General features: G+C 34.0%; 1 protein-coding gene across 1 annotated transcript in view; it reads right to left on the reverse strand.

Moving 5' to 3' along the window:
* Positions 1-19,554, reverse strand: part of LOC137650469 (serine-rich adhesin for platelets-like) — a 140,438-nt gene that overhangs the window by 16,975 nt on the left and 103,909 nt on the right. The window contains exons 8-10 of the mRNA XM_068383694.1: positions 11,317-11,470; positions 10,994-11,101; positions 10,002-10,154 (exon numbers count right to left, since the gene is read on the reverse strand). Coding sequence (XP_068239795.1) covers positions 10,002-10,154; positions 10,994-11,101; positions 11,317-11,470 — 415 coding nt within the window. The remainder of the gene's footprint in view (positions 1-10,001; positions 10,155-10,993; positions 11,102-11,316; positions 11,471-19,554) is intronic.

Below are 19,554 nucleotides of genomic sequence, written 5' to 3' on the forward strand. Positions count from 1 at the left end.
TTTCCCAAAATGAAAAGTTCCTTTATTAGGATCAAAACCATTAAGTTAAGAAAGAATGAACAAAACGCTAGACACGGTTACTCTTACTGCAACGTGAAACCGTGAACATTCTTTCTCTATCGTAACGATAGAGTGCAAGTTGAACGTTCTGAACGTCAACAACTGCAGAGACAAAACAAAACGTTAGTTCAACTTTGAAAACAGTACGAGACTATCAAAGAAATTCTTTCAAACTCTGTGGCGGAAATAGCATAATATGTTAACAGGTAAAACCGAAATGACGGGCTCAATGTTAATTAACTTCGGTACCAAGAAAAGACCGCCTACTATTAGGAAGGTCGAATATAAACAAATATAAAAATTAATTTTAATAAGTTTATAATAAAAGGAAGTAATCGAAGAGGCCTATAAGAGGCGGAGAGATATAAAATAAATCTATAACTTTTGTTAAGCAAAATTAAGAAAGAGAGTCTATACTCTCTTAGACACCAACACTTCCGTCTAAGGGAAGGGTCGGCCAAGAAAGGTGAAAGAGAGTTCATACTCTCTTCGTCACCATAATTAATCAAATTAATTCCAAAAGCTAACTAAGCTAATATAGAAGTTTCCAGTAAAGCGACAGCCGAAATCAAAGAGAAATACTTCACCAAAGTCGTGAAAATACTCCAAGAACATAAGCGTATCCCAGAACGTCTTGCCGGAAGCACGACAGAGGAATAATTGAGGAGGTGTCAACAAGAAGTACTTGAGTACCTGGCCACAGGTGGCGCTGGTAAGTACACCCCCTTCTAGTATTGTGATAGCTGGCGTATCCCTCCATAGAATTCTGTCGGGCAACGGAGTTGACAGCTACATGATTATCGGGTAAGTTTAATATTGAAAATAAGAGGTTTAACACTCACAAACTTTAAAATAAGCTACACTACTTCTATTCACAGTAAATAAAATTGGAACTTTCTGACATGGTTTTGGTGTGGATGTTGGGGACATATCTTTCCAAATGTATAAGCTACATGCAAAATAGTGCACAACAGAATTAGCTACTAAAACCTAACCACAGATAAATAAATTTATTAACACATGCTAGAGACATTTAATTAATAACATGTTAGAGACAGTAAATCAACTGATTTCGATCCAATGGCTATTTTATAATTTGGATGAATTCTTAAAACAGTTAACTATGAACTAAATGATAAAATAATAGCCTCTCTTTAAGTACTGAATGCCTAAAAAAACACTGTTGACTTGCCAATACTTGTAAACCTATTTACTTTTGACAAGTGAAGATGAAAAATTAGCCTCTGCCTTGCAAACAGAACTGCATATTACTATGATAACTAATAATGTCATATTGCCAATCAATGTTCTCTCTAAGGTATTAAGTTATGCAAAATTCATTACACTGTTCTGTTCTTTTAAATGAAATAAAGAATTATAACTTTTCTTACAAATTATAAAAAATAATTAGGTACAAGAAAATATTAAAAGCATGAGTAAAATAAGCCACTGTAAAATTCAGTATAATTTTTGTCATTATGAAAATAAAAAATTCAAGGCATATTAATGAATTAAAATAAAAAGCTCACGAATCACATCTATCTACAGTACAGAATTCATATTTTCCTTCGACATGAAAGACCAGATATTATTAGAAGCATTTGGATATCTACGAATCTATCCCAAGAAAAAAAACATAATTGTGAATATGTATTGGATTATCATTTAGAAGACAGTTTTTAGGATAGGTATATTTGTAATAATTTTTAGCTGAAGTAAAATTTGGAATCCAGTCAGATGTAATTCATTAGTAACCTCTTAAATAAATAAATAACGATATCTTAAAATTAACACAGCAGCTATAAGTACAAAATTTTTATTATTTTAGGTCTTACTGAATGTTTATTGTACTGAACATTTTGCAAGCACGGCTTTGTTAATAAACTCAAAATTAGTGGACTAGTAGTGGCTTTGTTTAACTAGCCCATCTATCTAATACCTTGAGAACTACACCATCTTGAAACCATCATTCTTGTTTTGTCAACCGCTTAGTTAACATCTCATTTGGTGAAGCTACTTTTGTATAAAAAATAAAAATTCTAAGATGTTTATCAGACTTCAGATAGTAGTGTGGATATAATCATTTTTAATTTAACATTGAAGGTACGGCTTATGAAATAAGATTTTGTGTAATTTGTAACAAGATTCATATATACAGTCTAAGCTTGACACTCATATGCTTCGCCTGTTTTACAGAATATATTTGATGAGTATAGAGATCTCCCAGATCAAATAGTATTATATTTTCACTAAACATGTGTTCTCCAGTACCAGACCCTTGGGCCTGTACAGTGGATGCTATACTGAAGGAATATTCAAACATACACCTTATGCTTTACCTCCTTTTGCCATGATCAGATGTTTAAGAAATGCAAGGATGACTCTTGTGGCTCCATTCCAACCCCATTGGGAGTGATTCATAGACATCTGGCCATTACTAGCAGATTGGCTTTAGAACCTATCCACAAGGAAGAATCTATCTTCTCGAACAACCACACAGATATCTAATACTGTACAACACAATACTCTCTTGCTTTGACTGAAAAAATTGACCCTGCAGTGTGCTCAGAACTAAAAGTTTTTCAAAATGATTTAGACTTCAATAATTACTTCTAAGTGAAAGTACACCCATTATTTATAATAGAACTAATGGGATTTGTACTTCACCTGGTGCAATTCCGGATGTTTTTGACTACCCACTCTTCTTTGGAAAATACAATTCACCATAATTATTTTTCCTCAGATATGCTTAAGGTTCCTCGCCTGCTACTATCAATGTTATAGAGTTTTGTTGGCTTCAATAATACAGCCCAGACATTTTGATCTACCAAGAATACAGTCATTAAGGTTGTTATCAGATCCTTCTGTATCGAGAATTTGCCTAGTCAATTTCTATCATCTGGAATTGGGACGTAGTTTTGAAGTTTCTGTTGGCATCTCAGTGTAAAGCCATAAAATCAGTTTCATTAAGAGAGCTTTTCTTGAACACCGTCTTTTTAGTAGCCCTTGCTTCAGCCAAGAGGGTTAATTACAAGCAGTGTCCTGCAATGTAGGATGCTGATAAAGAGGTACCCTCTGCACCAAAGTATTTTGTTATTCTCTCTCTAAATGCCAAGGTGGAAAGAAGTATCCAGGAAATATCTCTTTGCCTCATTAGGTCATTAAAAGATTACTTAAAGAAATCTGATTCCTTACGTTAAAATTTCAAAGAAACCTCTTCTTCCTTCCTTCAAAGTTAAAATGCATGACATTAGAGGAATAGCTACTTCTCTGAATTTCTTGACAAAATTTCCCTCCAAAAGGTAATGAGTATATGCCAATGGGGCAAAGAAGGTTGTGTGTAGATCTGTTGTTCATTAGGTCCCTTTGATGCAGCAAAAGGCAGTTTAGATTACACAAGTGATTATCATTTCTTTGTTTTTGTTTAGTATATAGTACTGTAGTTTACTTTTATAAGGCAATTAAGTTAGGGTTTGAGTTAAAGTTTATTTGACTTTGGATTTAGTTGTTGGTAGTCTTTGTGATGAGGGAAGCCTTGATTTTGCAAGTTTTTTCAACATTTTTATAGAATTAGAGATGTTACAAGGCCTCTACCAACCTCAGATTGTTTCAGGGTAAGTTGTCTGTAGTTTGATCCTAGAGTCTTTTTGGTAATCATCTATGATCTCAAGAGTGGATTTTCATGACTCTCCATATTCTTTGCCATTACCCACCATCTGGACAGTATGGTAATCAGCACAGAGAATGGGGCTAATACTTACTGAAATAAACAATATTTTAACCTTTTTACCCCCATGGACGTACCGGTACGTCCTTGCAAAAAAATGCTATAATTTTTTTTTTTCATATTTTTGATAATATTTTGAGAAAATTCAGGCATTTTCCAAGAGAATGAGACCAACCTGACCTCTCTATGACAAGAATTAAGGCTGTTAGAGCAATTTAAAAAAAATATACTGCAAAATGTGCTGGGAAAAAAATAACCCCCTCGGGGTTAAGGGTTGGAAATTTCCAAATAGCCTGGGGGTGAAAGGGTTAAAAATGGAGTTTATTACTGTATTTCAATACTTACCCAACATTTACTATATCCCACACTCTTCCCCACATCTGGCGGGGACAAAATGAGAATGTTAGCTTCTGGATGATGGTATCTGTTGGCCATTTAGTGTGGAAGTACTTCTCAAGGTTTAATATACGAGAGATAGTCATACAAACCTACGACTAGTCATTGAATTTTTAGTTTGTCAATCAAGTTATGCTTGTAAAATGTATGGCACAATGGATATTAGGTAAGTTTGAGATAATAAATTGTATTTTTTTCATTTCATTGTTTTTCAGAAAATGCTTGAGTGAAAAAGTTGTGCACACACAAGACAATGCAGAAAATAAATAACAAAGCAATGAAAAAATGGGAACGTTCAACTTTTAGAGCTTGTAATTGCAGATAATGGGTAAACAAGTTTGTAATTGTGAAATTTACTGTTGAAACATATTTTCAATATAAAAGTAAGCAATCATTCTTATCTTGTTATATAGTATTCACTGATTAATGAAAGAAAAAGCCTTATGTGCAATTGTTATCTTTCCAAACAAATAGAAAAATACGGTTGGAATGCAAATCACAACCACACTAATGCAGATTAAATAGCTACACTGAAAGTGAAAACTTTATCTGTAATCTATGTTATCCTCTGTATATTGTTCAACATGTATAACAGGTAACAAAAGCTCTGCCATGTCTGATGAAACAGGAGCATCAGGTAGACTGGTCGACATCCCTAGTCCCTTTTCACGAATTTTGATTTTAGGACGCGCTTTTGCAAAACCAAAAGAGACAGATCGAGCAACCTTTGGTAAAAATTTCCCATCAAACTCCTTTTCTACTGTATTATATCTGTGATGTCTTCCATTTTCCAAAGATATTTGTGAAGTTAAAGAAGAATAGCTAAATCTAAATCCATGTAGTTTTTTCTCTGACGCAGTATATTCAGAGATAGTAGGGAGACTAGGAGTGGCAATAGTTTTAGGAAACTTAGATAATTTCTGTATGGAGACAGTTCCCAGTTCGTCACATGTCACTTCCATGCTGCATGCAGTTTAGACAAAGCAGAATGTAAATTAGTAAAATGAATTTGTTTCCTATTCACTTAACAAACCATGGACATGGATTCATGCAAGTATTAAAAAAAGCTACAGTATTTCCAATATTAGGTGGTAACATTCATTTAGTGTACAAATCAATCTATATACCAAAAAATAATGATACTTCTTACACTTAATGAAATTAATATACACAGTACTCGGAAAGAGGATGCATAAATATTTCTATTAAACCAACATTAACTATCACAAAAAGAAGCAGTAACATTGAGTATACGATGTAATGCAAATATGATCCACACAAACCTCAAAAGACAGTATTTTCCTGTCACAAAGGACCAGTTATTCATAGAAAAAATCATTACCTTCAGCCTTTTTCTTTGATAAATTAAAGAACAGACCATTGTTAACTTTTATGCAATGTATCAAGGAAAATATCTTTTAAGATGTTTTGGTAAATTAAATAACACAACAATAGTTCTCTGGTTAGGATGGTGTCCAAATGTAAGATACAGAATTTAAGTTAGTCATCCCACTTCATTGTAAGATTGCTTTTAGAGTTCAGGTCATATGTTAGGCTCTGCTGGCTTCTAGGTAGATTTGTAAAATATTCTGACAAGATATCCAAAATCATAAAGGATTTTCAATGAAGAGAAAAAGCAGACGGGAGGAAAATGAGAGGTATGAAAATTGTAGAACTGCAAGACACGGTACACTACACGGTCAAGAGAAATTTTCCTAACATACAATTAAGAGACATTCCCTGGGTTAAAGAAATAAAATTTAGTTTATCCAGACAGCATCACATTTGACTTTGTTTAGTATTAAATTTTGTACTGTATAAAGAGAATAGAACACCAGAGCAGAAAATTTATAAAATCAAACAGCAAGAGTGAAGTTTGCCTCTTGTACAAAGGAATAAGCCATTTTGAAAGACTAATCAAAAATTTTATGACTTCCTTGGAACAGGTGATTGGAAGTTAAAGGAATACCACAATGTTGCTAACAGAATCTAGAAGTTTGTTAAAAATATACATTTTACTGAACTCTGATAGGTACCGGAAGGAAAAAATTCTGTAAAGGTCTGATCTAGTCAAAACTGTTGCATACTTTGCTAATTTATCTTCACCTCAATTTCCTTTAATGCTTGCATGATAAGAAATCCAGCTCACTTCAACATTTATACCAACTCTGTGTAACATTATGATTATAATACTTGATGAGCTGAACTAGTTAGTTTTTCTTAACATTAATTTTCAATTGCTTTTATGGCACTTCTAAAATCACTAAAAACTGAAAAATTTTATGGATGTGTAAAACTAAACAGCAGAAAAGATTGTCAAACTACCCTGTGAAAACAAGGTCATATTAGGTAATGAAAATGGACCTCAACTCTGGTAAGACCAAAAGATCTATAACTGACCTTTTTTAACTTCTGTCTGTACAGTATTTTCAATAAGATATGTTTCATGCTTTTATAAAACAATTACTTTTATCCTACTGTCAAAACTTATGGCAACTGTATGTCTTCTGATTTGATAATGGAAGACTTTTAGTTTTAGACCCAAGAGGACTGAGCTATAGATGGAGGATGTACTGGTTTCTCTTCCTTTATAGTTTAAGTGTCTTCGGTCGTGTTTGATAGTGATCATCCTGTATTCACTGTTACCCAGTGTCTCACAGCAATAATCTAGTTACCAAAACAAGACCTCACAAGGACAGCATGAACATGGAATTGCAAGAAAAACAATACAATGTGGAAGATATTTTTCATTTACTCCAGGATCAATAGCACTATCTTCAATACAGAAACCCACATTTAATAACAAATATTGTAAGCTTTCAATTTAGATTATTTAAATGATTTTGTTCATGTAAATAAAATATATTCTAAGCATTTACCAGGTGAGCACAAACACACCTGGATTGTAATTGTGTACCTTTTTAGAGGTAAATATCTCTTACATTTCCACTCACGAGTGCCTTTATTTCATATTTGTGTAAATAAACCAGTTAATTGCAGCTAGTGTTTTTGTCCAAACCATGACCAGCAAAACCCTTACCCCTTTAAAAGATTTTGGTGTAAAATTCAAGGAATAGGGATTGGAAGGGACCTTAAAAGGGCAATGCTATCCTGTAGCCATGAAAGTAGGTCCTTGCAATATGCAAACATCTAGAACTCCATATCCTTCAGAAGAGGGGGATATCAGTTGTTAAAGTTGAGCTTGAAAGATTGTGCTACATCAGTCTTTGGAAACTCATTCCAAGTTAAGAAATCTGTTCTAGCAGTCTAAGTTTCTATGACTGATAATGAAAATGCTTTTCAAGATGTTAATGGCAGACATGAACCTGCCTTATATCTTTAGTGAAAGATGAATTAGAGTTGACACTTTGTCAGTATTCATCCCCAAGTGGAGGTCCTCTTAAGAAGAAATATTATATGTTTTCTTTAGGTTGATGTGAATCTCTATGCAGCTGCAGATGATTTCCTGAAAGGTTACAGGGTACTCCAGTATGGCACAATTATGAGTCAACTTTCCAGGTACCATCTGGGTCAATAACCAGTTAATTCTTCTTGTGGGATGTCATATGACCGAAACTAAAACTGAATACCATGAAGGTCGAGTGCAGACAAAATTTTTTCTAACGGATTGAAATAAGGAAGTGCCTTCCACACTAAAAGGAGAGTGAAGTATGAAATAACGGAATGACCCTAGATCAAGGGCAGGCTTCCAATTACTCAAGCCTTTCTTGTCCACCAAGATTTAACTACAGATTACTGGGAATTGGGAGAAAATTGCTTCCGTGTCCTGTTTTTCTATTCTGATGCTTACTTTAGGATACAGAATATGAATCTTCTAAAATCCTGATGAAAATGAGTGGAAACGTGATTGGACATGGAGGGTGGAGGATTATCTTTCCTTTAAATGGATTCTACAACTAACTTTTGGTACCTGAACTACACAAGGATTCACAAGGCCTTACTTAAATAAGGATACAAACTCAGCAGGCATGCATTAAAACCCTTAGCCACTCCTGTGTCCTTCTGCCTCTTCTCAGATGATCAGGAGGGTTTTATCAGCTAAGTTTAGGGATTTTTACTATAATATTTTATATAGAAGTTATCAAGCACTTCCAATTCATAGCTTGTTCTATTTAGAGGTAAGATTTATCAAAATATTGAATTTTTTACTGCTGTTGTACCAACCGAAGACAGGTTCCATTGAAATTGTCACTGGGCAATCATAGAAAATTAAGTGGTTTTCAGCAGCCAAATATCAATGGCTTTATGTTCCTGGGAAGGGCTGAGTCAGGGATTGTGGAGAGGATGGAAAGATCTTGGAGATCTTGCTGGGGCCTTGGGAAGATTCCTTTCAAAGCTATCCTCTTATTACCCCTTGGTGGCAGGGCATAGCCTTCCATCAAAGTATCTGTACTTCTTGGTGAAACCAGCATGCTTCCTATTGAATTATATCCTGTGTTACTCCATGGTCTTATCAGCAACTCAGTTACCTTTTCAAATGGTAGTCCAAGCCAAAGATTATCTTCTATCCACATCTTTAACTATGATATCATCTAACACATTCCCTTTCCACTTGTCTTTATGAGCATATTTACATTGGAGGAGTACTACAAACCATTTAAGAGAGAAAATCCAGTTAAAAAGGTCTTCCAGATTTCATCCAATAAGTAACTTGATGCTCCCAACCTGATTATAGCACTATGGGCATGAATTTGTCATGTCATTACAACCCTTATCATCAAAGATGAACTCGATGAAAGAAATTGGAGGATTGAAAAGGGCATTAAGAAACATCTGCTACATATGTAGTAGAGTTAAAAAGTAAGAATATATATTACAGTGGAATGGAAGCCTCCTCTAGAGAGGAATTATCAATGGTCTTAACATAATTTGGTGTATTTTAATCAATGATCCAGCACTGTCTGATCACCCTAATCTAACATCATTATAAGTAAGAAGTATTTCAATTCATGTAAACACCATTGCATTAACACCCTTTTGTTGGATACATGTAAACAATACAGATAGATTGGCTACATTTTTGTGTGTGGACATGCAGTTTCATAACTATTATGATGTGGACAACAGGAAGTGACTATACATCAGAGCCACTAAAAATAGGCATTTAAAACATTTTGCTTATTCTTTCATTACATTAGAAAAAATAATGGAGAAAAAATGGTGTATCACCTTTTTTCGCAAGGGTGGGGGTTAAAAAAATATAACACCAGGTAAATCAAATCAGTGTTGAACATATTAAGAAAGCTTTCAGTATTGAGATTCTGTTAAATATCTAGGCATGTTTTAGCCTAGCATACAAAACAAAAACTTGTGCAGCATAAAAAATATAGTTATAATTTTGAATATTGATGAGCCTCTAAAATCAAAATACAGTCAAGACATCCCATGTGATGATTAATTTGCAATCATAAGCTCATAGAAGTGGGTTAGTGATTAACTAGAATGCACCTGTAACAAATTATCTATGTGCATGTGTGCATAAATTTAAATAGTTTATATACGTATGGTGAAAAATTCTGGAGAAGCATTATACATATACTTACAAACAGTACGGTTCTCTACAAATAAAACATTTATATGCATTTTTCTGAAGGGAAATTACACAATTTAACAGAATTTCATAATACTAAAACTTGATAGCAATAATCATCACCAATATCATGGGAAAAATTGTGGTTAACGTAAGGTAACGTCTGTCAATCTAACTAATTTTATTTTCCCCATCTTAATACTGTTAATCTAAAATTCTAAATCAATGTTAACAAAATTCATGCACTAAAAGATCATTTGTACTCACAGATCCATATTGTTAACGGTTGAGTTTGGACAGACTGTATCGGTTTTGACATGACAAGGTTTATGACATTTAAAGCCACAATCTCGACATTCGTATCCTTGTTTACCAAACCTTCGTCCTAAGGTCTTCTGACAGACTTGACATGGGGTCGAACTGGAAATATACATAAAATCATCTGATTCGCTTAATCTTTAGATCAATAACAACAATTTAACCAGAAAAATATTTATAAACTATTATTAAAATATAGAAATACAATATACATGCCTATAAAATGGATCACTGTAAGAGGTTCTCACAGTTTATGAAATTTTGAGGTTTTTGGTATACAGTATTTAGTAAATTAGTCAGAGATAAAGATATTTGGAATTTGAAATTGCTGTACAGAAAATTGTCTCCCATTTCATTGTTTGTTCATTTTAGATTGCCCTACCTCACGTAAGACACTGGACTTTTGCATTTGGCACCCCATATCCCATTACATGATATACTGGATGCTACAGGAAAATTCATTTTGGCATTTGCAGGTAGCTAGTTTCTTTTTCAAGTTTGTTTATTTGGTACTATACTTCCCTTTAAGGTAGCAATGGTATCTTCTATGTTAATACTGAAGAAAAATGCAATCCAATATTTCTTTACAAGCAACTGGTTTATTGTGAAATGAATATGTTTACTGTACATTATTAATCCATGGTCCATACTAGGTAAACCATGTAATATGAATTTAACACTTTTTGAAAGTAATGTACAGTATAACCATGATGAAATTTTGGAAAAGCAGAAAAATATATATAAATATTCCAACCCAGTCGATATCTTCGTCTTAGAGGTGACATAATAACATTGTTCCAACATGGTGTCTTCCTGAGCACACTTTAAGAGGGTTCGGGAAAAATTTAAAAATATCTCTGACTATTCTCAATAGTGCTTTCAGTTTCACATTACCTACCATCTTTTAACCAAAACTATTATCAGGGGGACAGTTTACATACCTAGGCATATGCTTTGCAATAAAAGTGTGTTCTCCAAAAACATGTAGTTTTAAGCCTTTTTTCCTCCACTTGCTTTTTTGTTGTAGTGCCAGAGGGATTAGGAAGTGTCTGCAAATAAATAACATAAAAATCCTGTGCTGGAGTAAATTACAAAAAAAAAACATGCTTTTAAATAGTAATCTTAAATCCAACATTTCATCATGTACATAAACTACTGAACTGCAAATTCAGTAGTTCCAATATAAATTCTGATACTTGCAAAATTTATCAATTACTTTTTTCAAGTTTTGGTTTGAAAACTGGTCTAATAACTTGGGGCTTACTTTAAAATTCCATTCTCACTAGTCTCTACAATGAGGGTAGAGGCCTCATTGACATAAGTTCTAGTGGAAGAACTGCTAATGGCCGATGTATCACTTATCGATGATCTTGTAGATCCTCCATCACCACCCGCACTGGCTGGCACTGACAGTAACCCTAATAAGTAGCAAAATAAAAAAAAAGACTTAATGCAAATGATACATTCTACGTTTAAACTGAGGCAAGTATGGAAATACTACACTAGATTTTAGTAAAACAATTTTATTTCCATAAACAGAACAAGTTGATTAATTACTTCCTAAGTGGAGGGGAAGTAATACTTTACATACAACTGGAATCAAAATGTAAATCTCACATATTTAGTTAATTACTTCATCTAATTCCATGTAATACCCCTAGAGAAATAAAATAAGGAAAATAAAATGGAATACCTCACCATAAGGTCAAATTCCTCTTAGTTTTCAAAAGACTACCCAAGGATCAGAGAGCGTTAGCCAAGACATGTATGGCATTGTAAGGGTTTAGTTTAAGCATTTAAAGAAAAACTATACAAATACTGTAATGTAAATGGTCAAGGTAACCTCTCAAAATAAGCTTTTTGCTTTTGAATTTTCCATATAAGCATGTTATTTTCAAAGAATTATTAATTGGCCTTTTTTCTTTTAAATCCTCCTTATGTCAAATAATTTTTTATTTCTATACTAACCTGATGTTCATATTGCAGTTTTTTAGTAACAATATGTTAAGTGTTTATTGCATATTAGTTTTTCCTGCTGGATTTGTTAGCATTCCTGCACAGGGAAAGCACTGTGTTTTAAATAACTGATGTGAGAAGTACGGTGTCTCACAGTTCCTCTCCGGGAAATATCTTCTAGTTCTAGTGTTCATGGAACTTAACAATCTACACTGAGCAGTAGTAAGCTTCTGCTTACTACCATTCAATTCTCATCACAACCAAGGAGAGAAAATAATTGTTAGTTCAAGGGGATGAGAATAGTTGTGTACTGCAGAGTTACTAGCAATATGACACTTACCAGCCAAGTTTTGCTAGTGATGAGTCTTAAAAGCTCTGAAATAATTTAACTTCCTTTTTTATTCTCAGAGGCCAGAGAAAGTCTTAGCTTATAGTAGCCAGTAGGTCTGACTTGCCTGCCTGGTTGCTCACACTAACCTGAATTCCATAGTCGGTTCTAGTGATCCTTCAGTAAGGATTCTGTATGCCTGGTATACACAAAACTGAAAATAAAATGGGAAAACAAAGAACTGGAAAACCATCCACATCCAGTCTAGTATGGCCACCAAAAATAACCTCAGCAAAATAACATTCACTAAGTGGGGAGCTGATGCAAAAACTTTAAAGTAAACAGCCTTGGCACTAAGTTACTCCACTGCAGAATATTATGCTCCTGTGTGGTAAAGATTAACCAATGACAAAAGAGTGGATATTGAACTAAGTAAAGCCTTTCAACTAATCACTGGTACATTGAGACCACTACCCTTACCAGCTTTATACAGACTATCCAGCATCGCACCACCTGACATCCGTTGAGATACCATGGCTAAAATGGAGAATAACAAACGAAGAAAGGATCCCAGGAACTCGCTCTAAAACCATCGCAAAACAAGACGACGCCTGAAATCACGGAAGAGCTTCATGACCATGAAAGAACTAGATACCTCAGACCTATTAAAATACAGACTGCATAAATAGAGGGCGAGTGACAGTCAGACCACTAACAATGACCTCCATAATCCTAGTGAAGACCTTCCTTATGGATTCTCCCACACCAGAAGGAAATGAGTCACCCTGAATAGAGGAAGAACAAAATTTGGTAGGACACAGGATAGCCTCCAGAGATGGGGTTACACAAATGATGCTGGATGCCCGTTGGAGGAGCCAATCCAAATAATGAATAGCATCTTGCATAGCTGCCCACTATGGCCCATCTAATTGGACATGGATTGAAGAACAGAAAATAATACAGCACTCCAAGGAATAGAACAATGGTGCCATAAGATATGAGTGAGAAAGGGTTCTGAATGTTCACTACACCTAACAGAGTCGAATTCCTCTCATAGGCTACTTATATCCCTCCTAAGTAAGCGCTCTTAAACAACATCGTTTTTATTTTGGGAGTTGTCATTTCATATCATAGATTCTCTAAACTTTTTATTGTTATTGATGATGATGTATCAGCTAAAGCTGGCCAATTGCATCACGTTCCGGATGACAGTGCATTTTTATTCACTTGTAAGTTTGGCCACTTGCTCCTCATGGGTTTACATAAGTTAGGTAAATGCAGTACTATTATTATTACAGTTTTATTACTTGGCTAAGCTACAACCCTAGTCAGAAAAGCGGAATGCTATAAGCCCAAGGCTTTCAACAGGAAAAATAGCCCAGTGAGGAAAAAAATAGAATAGTGTGCCCGACTATACCCTCAAGCAAGAGAGCTCTACAACTCATTGTGGCAAAATGTTGTTTCAGCAAAATATCAGTATGGCAAATTTTCTTGCAACAAAATACCTTATGAGGAATTGTCCTAAATCCATAATATACACAAAGAATACAGGACATTATGAATCAAAACTAAATGAATATTTGAAAAGTTGGCCCATCTAGCACTGCCCTGGCCGTCACCCCACTTCGCACCTAAGGAGCGTTTTGGCGACAGGTTTAAAGTAAGAAGGGTGCGATGGAGTTGAAAAATTTTTCTATATTGTTTTACTTATAAGTCGTCAAATTGGCACTTCCAATTAATAACTTGTTTGATTCAAAGGTAACATTCATGGAAATAATGTATATTTTTAACAGTATCTGTACCTTAAAAATGTTGACATTAAAAACTATCATTCCTTCTGATGACATACTAATCTTAAAATCATGAATTTAAAAATAGGAAGGGACAAGGGTCATTTTATTTCTCTCCTTATTCTGTTCTCTAAGAATATAGCAGCTGTTAAGTAAAGATTCAATATTCTACCCTTTCATGTTGCATTAGAATAGTTGTGTTACAGACTTGAATTTATAACAGGGTACAGTAAACATCCAACAGGTTTACAGGGAAACACTCACACTACATTGCAAATTACCATTATTTTAAAGATTAACACTATAATATATCAAACCTGCCCATTAGCATCATTGAGCAAAGCATTCTTTCATCTAAAAGCATATTTACTTTCATAAATTTTGTACACACTATATAGTACCTATAAACAAAAGCACCACAATAAATATGTGTATACAATGCACCTGTACTGTAAATCTTTAAATCACATAGCAGATCTTAAATCACCTTAAATAGCAGCAAATTTTACCAAGAAAATTGCCTATCTGAACTGAAATTAGGACTAATGATGGTGTCCTCATGGAGAACTTTGTCACAACCAGAGCAGTCTTCACTCAAGAAGTTAACTACTGTAATGCAATTGTTCAGTGGCTACTTTTCACTTGGTAAGGGTAGAAGAGATTCCTTAGGTATGGCAAGCAGCTCTTCAAGGACTCACCAAAATCAAACTATTGTTCTCTAGTCTTGGGTAGTGCCATAACCTCTGTACCATGGTCTTCCACTGTTTTGGGTTAGGGGTCTTTTGCTTGAGCATACACTCAGGCACACTTATTCTATATTATTTCTTATTTCCTTTCCTCACTGGACTTTTTTCCCTGTTGGAGCCCTTGAGCTCATAGCATCCTGCTTTTCCCACTAGGGTTGTAGCTTAGCTAGTAATAATAAAAAAAATATGAAAGCCTGTGCTGGAATTTTGGACGTCTTCCACTGCCCCTTTCACCAATAGCTTCTCAACCTCCTTGTTTAAGTCTTGGGACTTGTTGACACTGCTCTTGTATGACTGAAGAACAATGGGCTGAAGTGACAAGGAATGGAGAATAGCGGTAGTTGGTAGCCCTATTGCAGGATTCTTAGGACCTATGTATACAGTTGGAGACCGGACTAATTTCCAATCATATGCAAGTCTTTCTCCAATGGAGGCTGAGATCTTGAACTGCCACTCATGAAATTTACCCCTCTCCCCAACTTTCCATTAGTATCAGTTCCTGCTAAATAACCCTGTCTGCCATCTGATCTGGTCTGGAAAAATTCAGTGGTAGTCCAAGCTCTGTGATGTTGATATACCTCTGGATATGTAAAAGTAATTGACTAGCTGAGGTCTCTCCTTGGATGGCTCTTGCCATAACTGAAAATTGGTTTGTCAAAGAAACCCAGTTTGTCATCTTAGTGGGCTTGTCTGCATCTAGGAAAGGGCCTGACACAGGGGAAAGACATGAGATTATAGTTCTGGTTCAGCAATGAGGAAATCTCCCCAATTTCCAAAGGTGTGTGCCACTTCTGAATTGAAGTCAAAATTCTTTGGATCACACATTTCAGGAATGCCAAAAAGTTACAGTACTGAGCTCTCCACTCCTCAACTGTCTGAAACACCATTCCTAGGACTGAATCTGCTAAACAGTTGATTTGCAGGGACTTAGCTACATTCTCTATGAGAAAACTGAATTCCTTGGAAGACGTAGATATTCTTTCCTCTAAAAACAATTTTGGTCTAGCTGGAATTATTAAGACACTCAGGTAAGTGGTCTGGGCCAATACCAGACCTAAGTTGTCAGATTAATCAATATCCTTTTCAACCTCATGGGGAGTACCATGCCTATATAAGGTAAGAAATTTGCCATACAATGTCCAAAACAGATAACGGATCAAAACACTGGTCGTTGATTATTAACGTGCAGTAATATATTACTTTTACTTTTCCTAAAGTATTTAATTTACATGAAAAATTGTAAACTACTTGAAAATCAGTTATCATCATTAATGTTATTTTCACAAGTCATTCCACAGCTATCTGATCATTCTATGCTTTCCATCTATGTATGTTTTTAATGTCCTTATCTAAAAATCTGCTTCTGGATATCTTAGTCTTTGCACTGTAACTTTCATATATACTTCTCCAAAAGTTTGCTTTTTACTATTATTTTCTCCATTTCCCAGCCTATATATATGACATCTCTTTAATGCAAACCTCCCAACACATGCTATCCATAAATTCTAACATTTTGAATCTTTATCTTCTATGTAACTGATGTTATTGATTGCCAGTACTGTAGTTCTGTAATTCATTCCACTTTATTCAGGCTTCTGTTTCCTTTGTGTTACTCATTTTTCAACACTAACCACACAATTGTATATATCTCCAAGATTTTTACTCAACTTACGCCAAAGATAAATTCTTGCTGTATATTGTACGCTTTACTGAAGGGTCTTTACAGTATCAATTTAGCCCTTAGCTGAAGCCACTTTCAAGCTTCAATTTACAACTGGTCCCACTTCCTTTCTTAAATCTTGCTGTCCAACTTCTAACTTTTCCGCCAATTGCATATTGGTAGCTGAATGGCTTTTTCAGCCCTAAAGCTGAACCTAACAGCCCAAATTCCATAAATTCAAATCACTATCTATAGTGCACCCATTTCAACAGTTATGTGATGTTTATTTATCCAAGGATGATCACACTATCAGTAATTAAGAAGGACATTCAGAACATGAATTTCATAACATTCCTTCAAAACTATTACTTTTTTTTAAATTTAAGGCAATTCATTAGAAGTAAAGGTGTATAAAATTCAGTGTTCAAGTTTTTAGACAAACGGCCATTTTAACAAACTAATAAGTCATAAAAATAAAATTGTACAACAGATTTTCAGCAAAAGAGATTATGCTTAGGTTACTTAACTTCTCCATGCTTTAATTAAATCATTTTAAACTGAATTTTGACTTACTGTAAGCTTTCATTCCTACTACTAAATCTAATCGCACATAAGAAAATTACCATATCCAGCTCCTGGATATTATTAGCACCTGGTCAAAGTACTGCATTGCAGGTCTACAACATTTAATCATCTTAAGTTTTAGAATAATCAGTTAAATTAAAAAGACAATAAAATATATAAAATACATAAAAGAATAAATGAAAAAAAGGGCTTTTACCATTATACTTTTCAGTTTGTGTGTGATATCTGTTGGTTAATAATTTGAGTGCAACCTTCAAGACCATCAAAAATACAGTATTGATCAAAGTTATCATCCCTTTAAAAGGTTTATTCCATTACTCGTAAGTACAGTGTCACTTCACTAGAAACTTTATTCTCACTGTTTTCCTATTCTCGATAATTCCACATTTTTAATCCTGTAAATTAAGATTATCCAAATTGACTGCACGGCTATAAATTCACTTATTGAAAACAGATGCTGCAAGCAATAAAAAAGGAAGCTGAAAGCTAACAAAGTACATAGTACAACTACAGGATAAACATTAAAATACATATACTGTACATTTATAAAAAACCATTGCTCTTTGCAATGTCAATGAAAAAAAGCTTCTGGTCACTACATATACTGTATGCTCTCACCCTCATGCAAGTAAAAAGAAAAAGAAAAAAAAAAGTGGAAAGCTGTGAGAATATGCTTGTCATTACTACTGATTCTCCATTATTTACATTTGTAACCTTTTTATTTTATAATTCTTAATATTAGAAAATACTGTAACAATGATGACCACACTTACTTATTAAATAGCCTTGAATCATAAATTTAAGAGATTAAAATTATGGGCTTTTGAAAAATGAAACGAATGAAAAACTAAAAGTTATTAGTTGCAAATGATCATGATTTGAAATATGACGTTAGATCAGAAAATACAATATGTCGAATGTTTCTACTATACAGTCCCCAATTTAATCCAGTAATAGTTGACAACTGGATGAGTGACAAATACCACTGCACAACAGAAGGGAAGTAAATAGGAACGGCTTTATGATGAAATATCATCAACATGAGTATTTCACATTACTGGTATGAATCTTTCGTACATTATAAAAAGTTGTGAATTGTTATTTAGTCATAGAGAAAGCTGTAGCACTTTATCATCAATGCATTTCCAAAGGATGAATTTACTTAACAGAAAACTATTTGTATGGTGACTGACTTAAATTTTACTACAAGCTGGATAAATAATCCTTACACAACTGATACTTGAATATAAGTGCCGTATCTTTTCAAATTTTATATTATGAAAATAGTGAGACTAGCAAGGCAAATCTGTAATACTTGTACCTTTGTGCATGGAGTTTAGATTATGTCTCATAGAAACTTGCCATACAGTATCGGTAATTAAAAAGAATGGAAACGATTAGTTATACTTGTACAGGACTATGATCTTTTGATAAATATGAAATAATTATTTCCCAAGGATTCAGCTCGATAAAACTGAGCCAACACCCCAAAAATATAAACTTAAGAGCCTACTTAGGACTCCTGTGGGTACCAGATTGTATGCAACAGCACTCCATTTATTTCCCTGTAATATGCTATATCAATACAGTAATCCCTCAGCTATCGGGGGTGTTCCTTTTCAGGCCACCCTACGATAGAGAAATCTATAGTATATTTATCATATTACAATATATTCTTTTTCCATATTTAATCTTCATATATCTAACCTTTCATAAACTCTCCTAACATTCTTATAAACCTGTTATATCCTCTTAAAACACTTTTTGAGCCAAAAATTACATTTATTGTAGACATACCTTTATATAAAAAAATCTAAATCTGTACACTCATTAACGCATGTACTGATCAGCCAGACTATGTCGTTGATCAAATTATATGTCCATTTACTGAAGCCAAAAAGTACAGCTGTATCTAAAATAAAACAGGACTTCAGTAACCGATGTTTTATTTAACCTTACCCAGTAATAATTATTATGACATTCCCATATTTGTACCGTATTATAAAAGAGAGATTATACGTCTTTTCCATTGTTTATATCTGTAAGCTCGTCGAGACTACTGTTTGCGCTCTCCAAATCAGCTGATTAAGGGAAACTACCGAATGATTTTTTTCTCTTGCTGAACAAGACAATTATTACTTGAAACATCATTTATTTACATATAAAAGTATGTAGTTTGTATTAAAATTACTTTTGTCATTTTTTTAATTACTACTGTCAATTTTAATAGCATAGTGAAGTTTGGAGGAGTTTCGTCCCTGTTGCCAATGCACGATAATTTTATAGTCTTTACCTTTACAATGCTTGATTACAAAACTAAGAAACTATTGTTTTTTCTTGCGATTGTTCAGGTTATTTTTGTGCAATTTGGTTTACCTTTTCATATACCAAAAAAGGTATAAGGTATACTGTAATGTAGTATAATAATATACCAGTC

Source organism: Palaemon carinicauda, chromosome 12 (genome assembly GCF_036898095.1).
Source record: "Palaemon carinicauda isolate YSFRI2023 chromosome 12, ASM3689809v2, whole genome shotgun sequence".
NCBI classification, from domain to species: domain Eukaryota; kingdom Metazoa; phylum Arthropoda; class Malacostraca; order Decapoda; family Palaemonidae; genus Palaemon; species Palaemon carinicauda.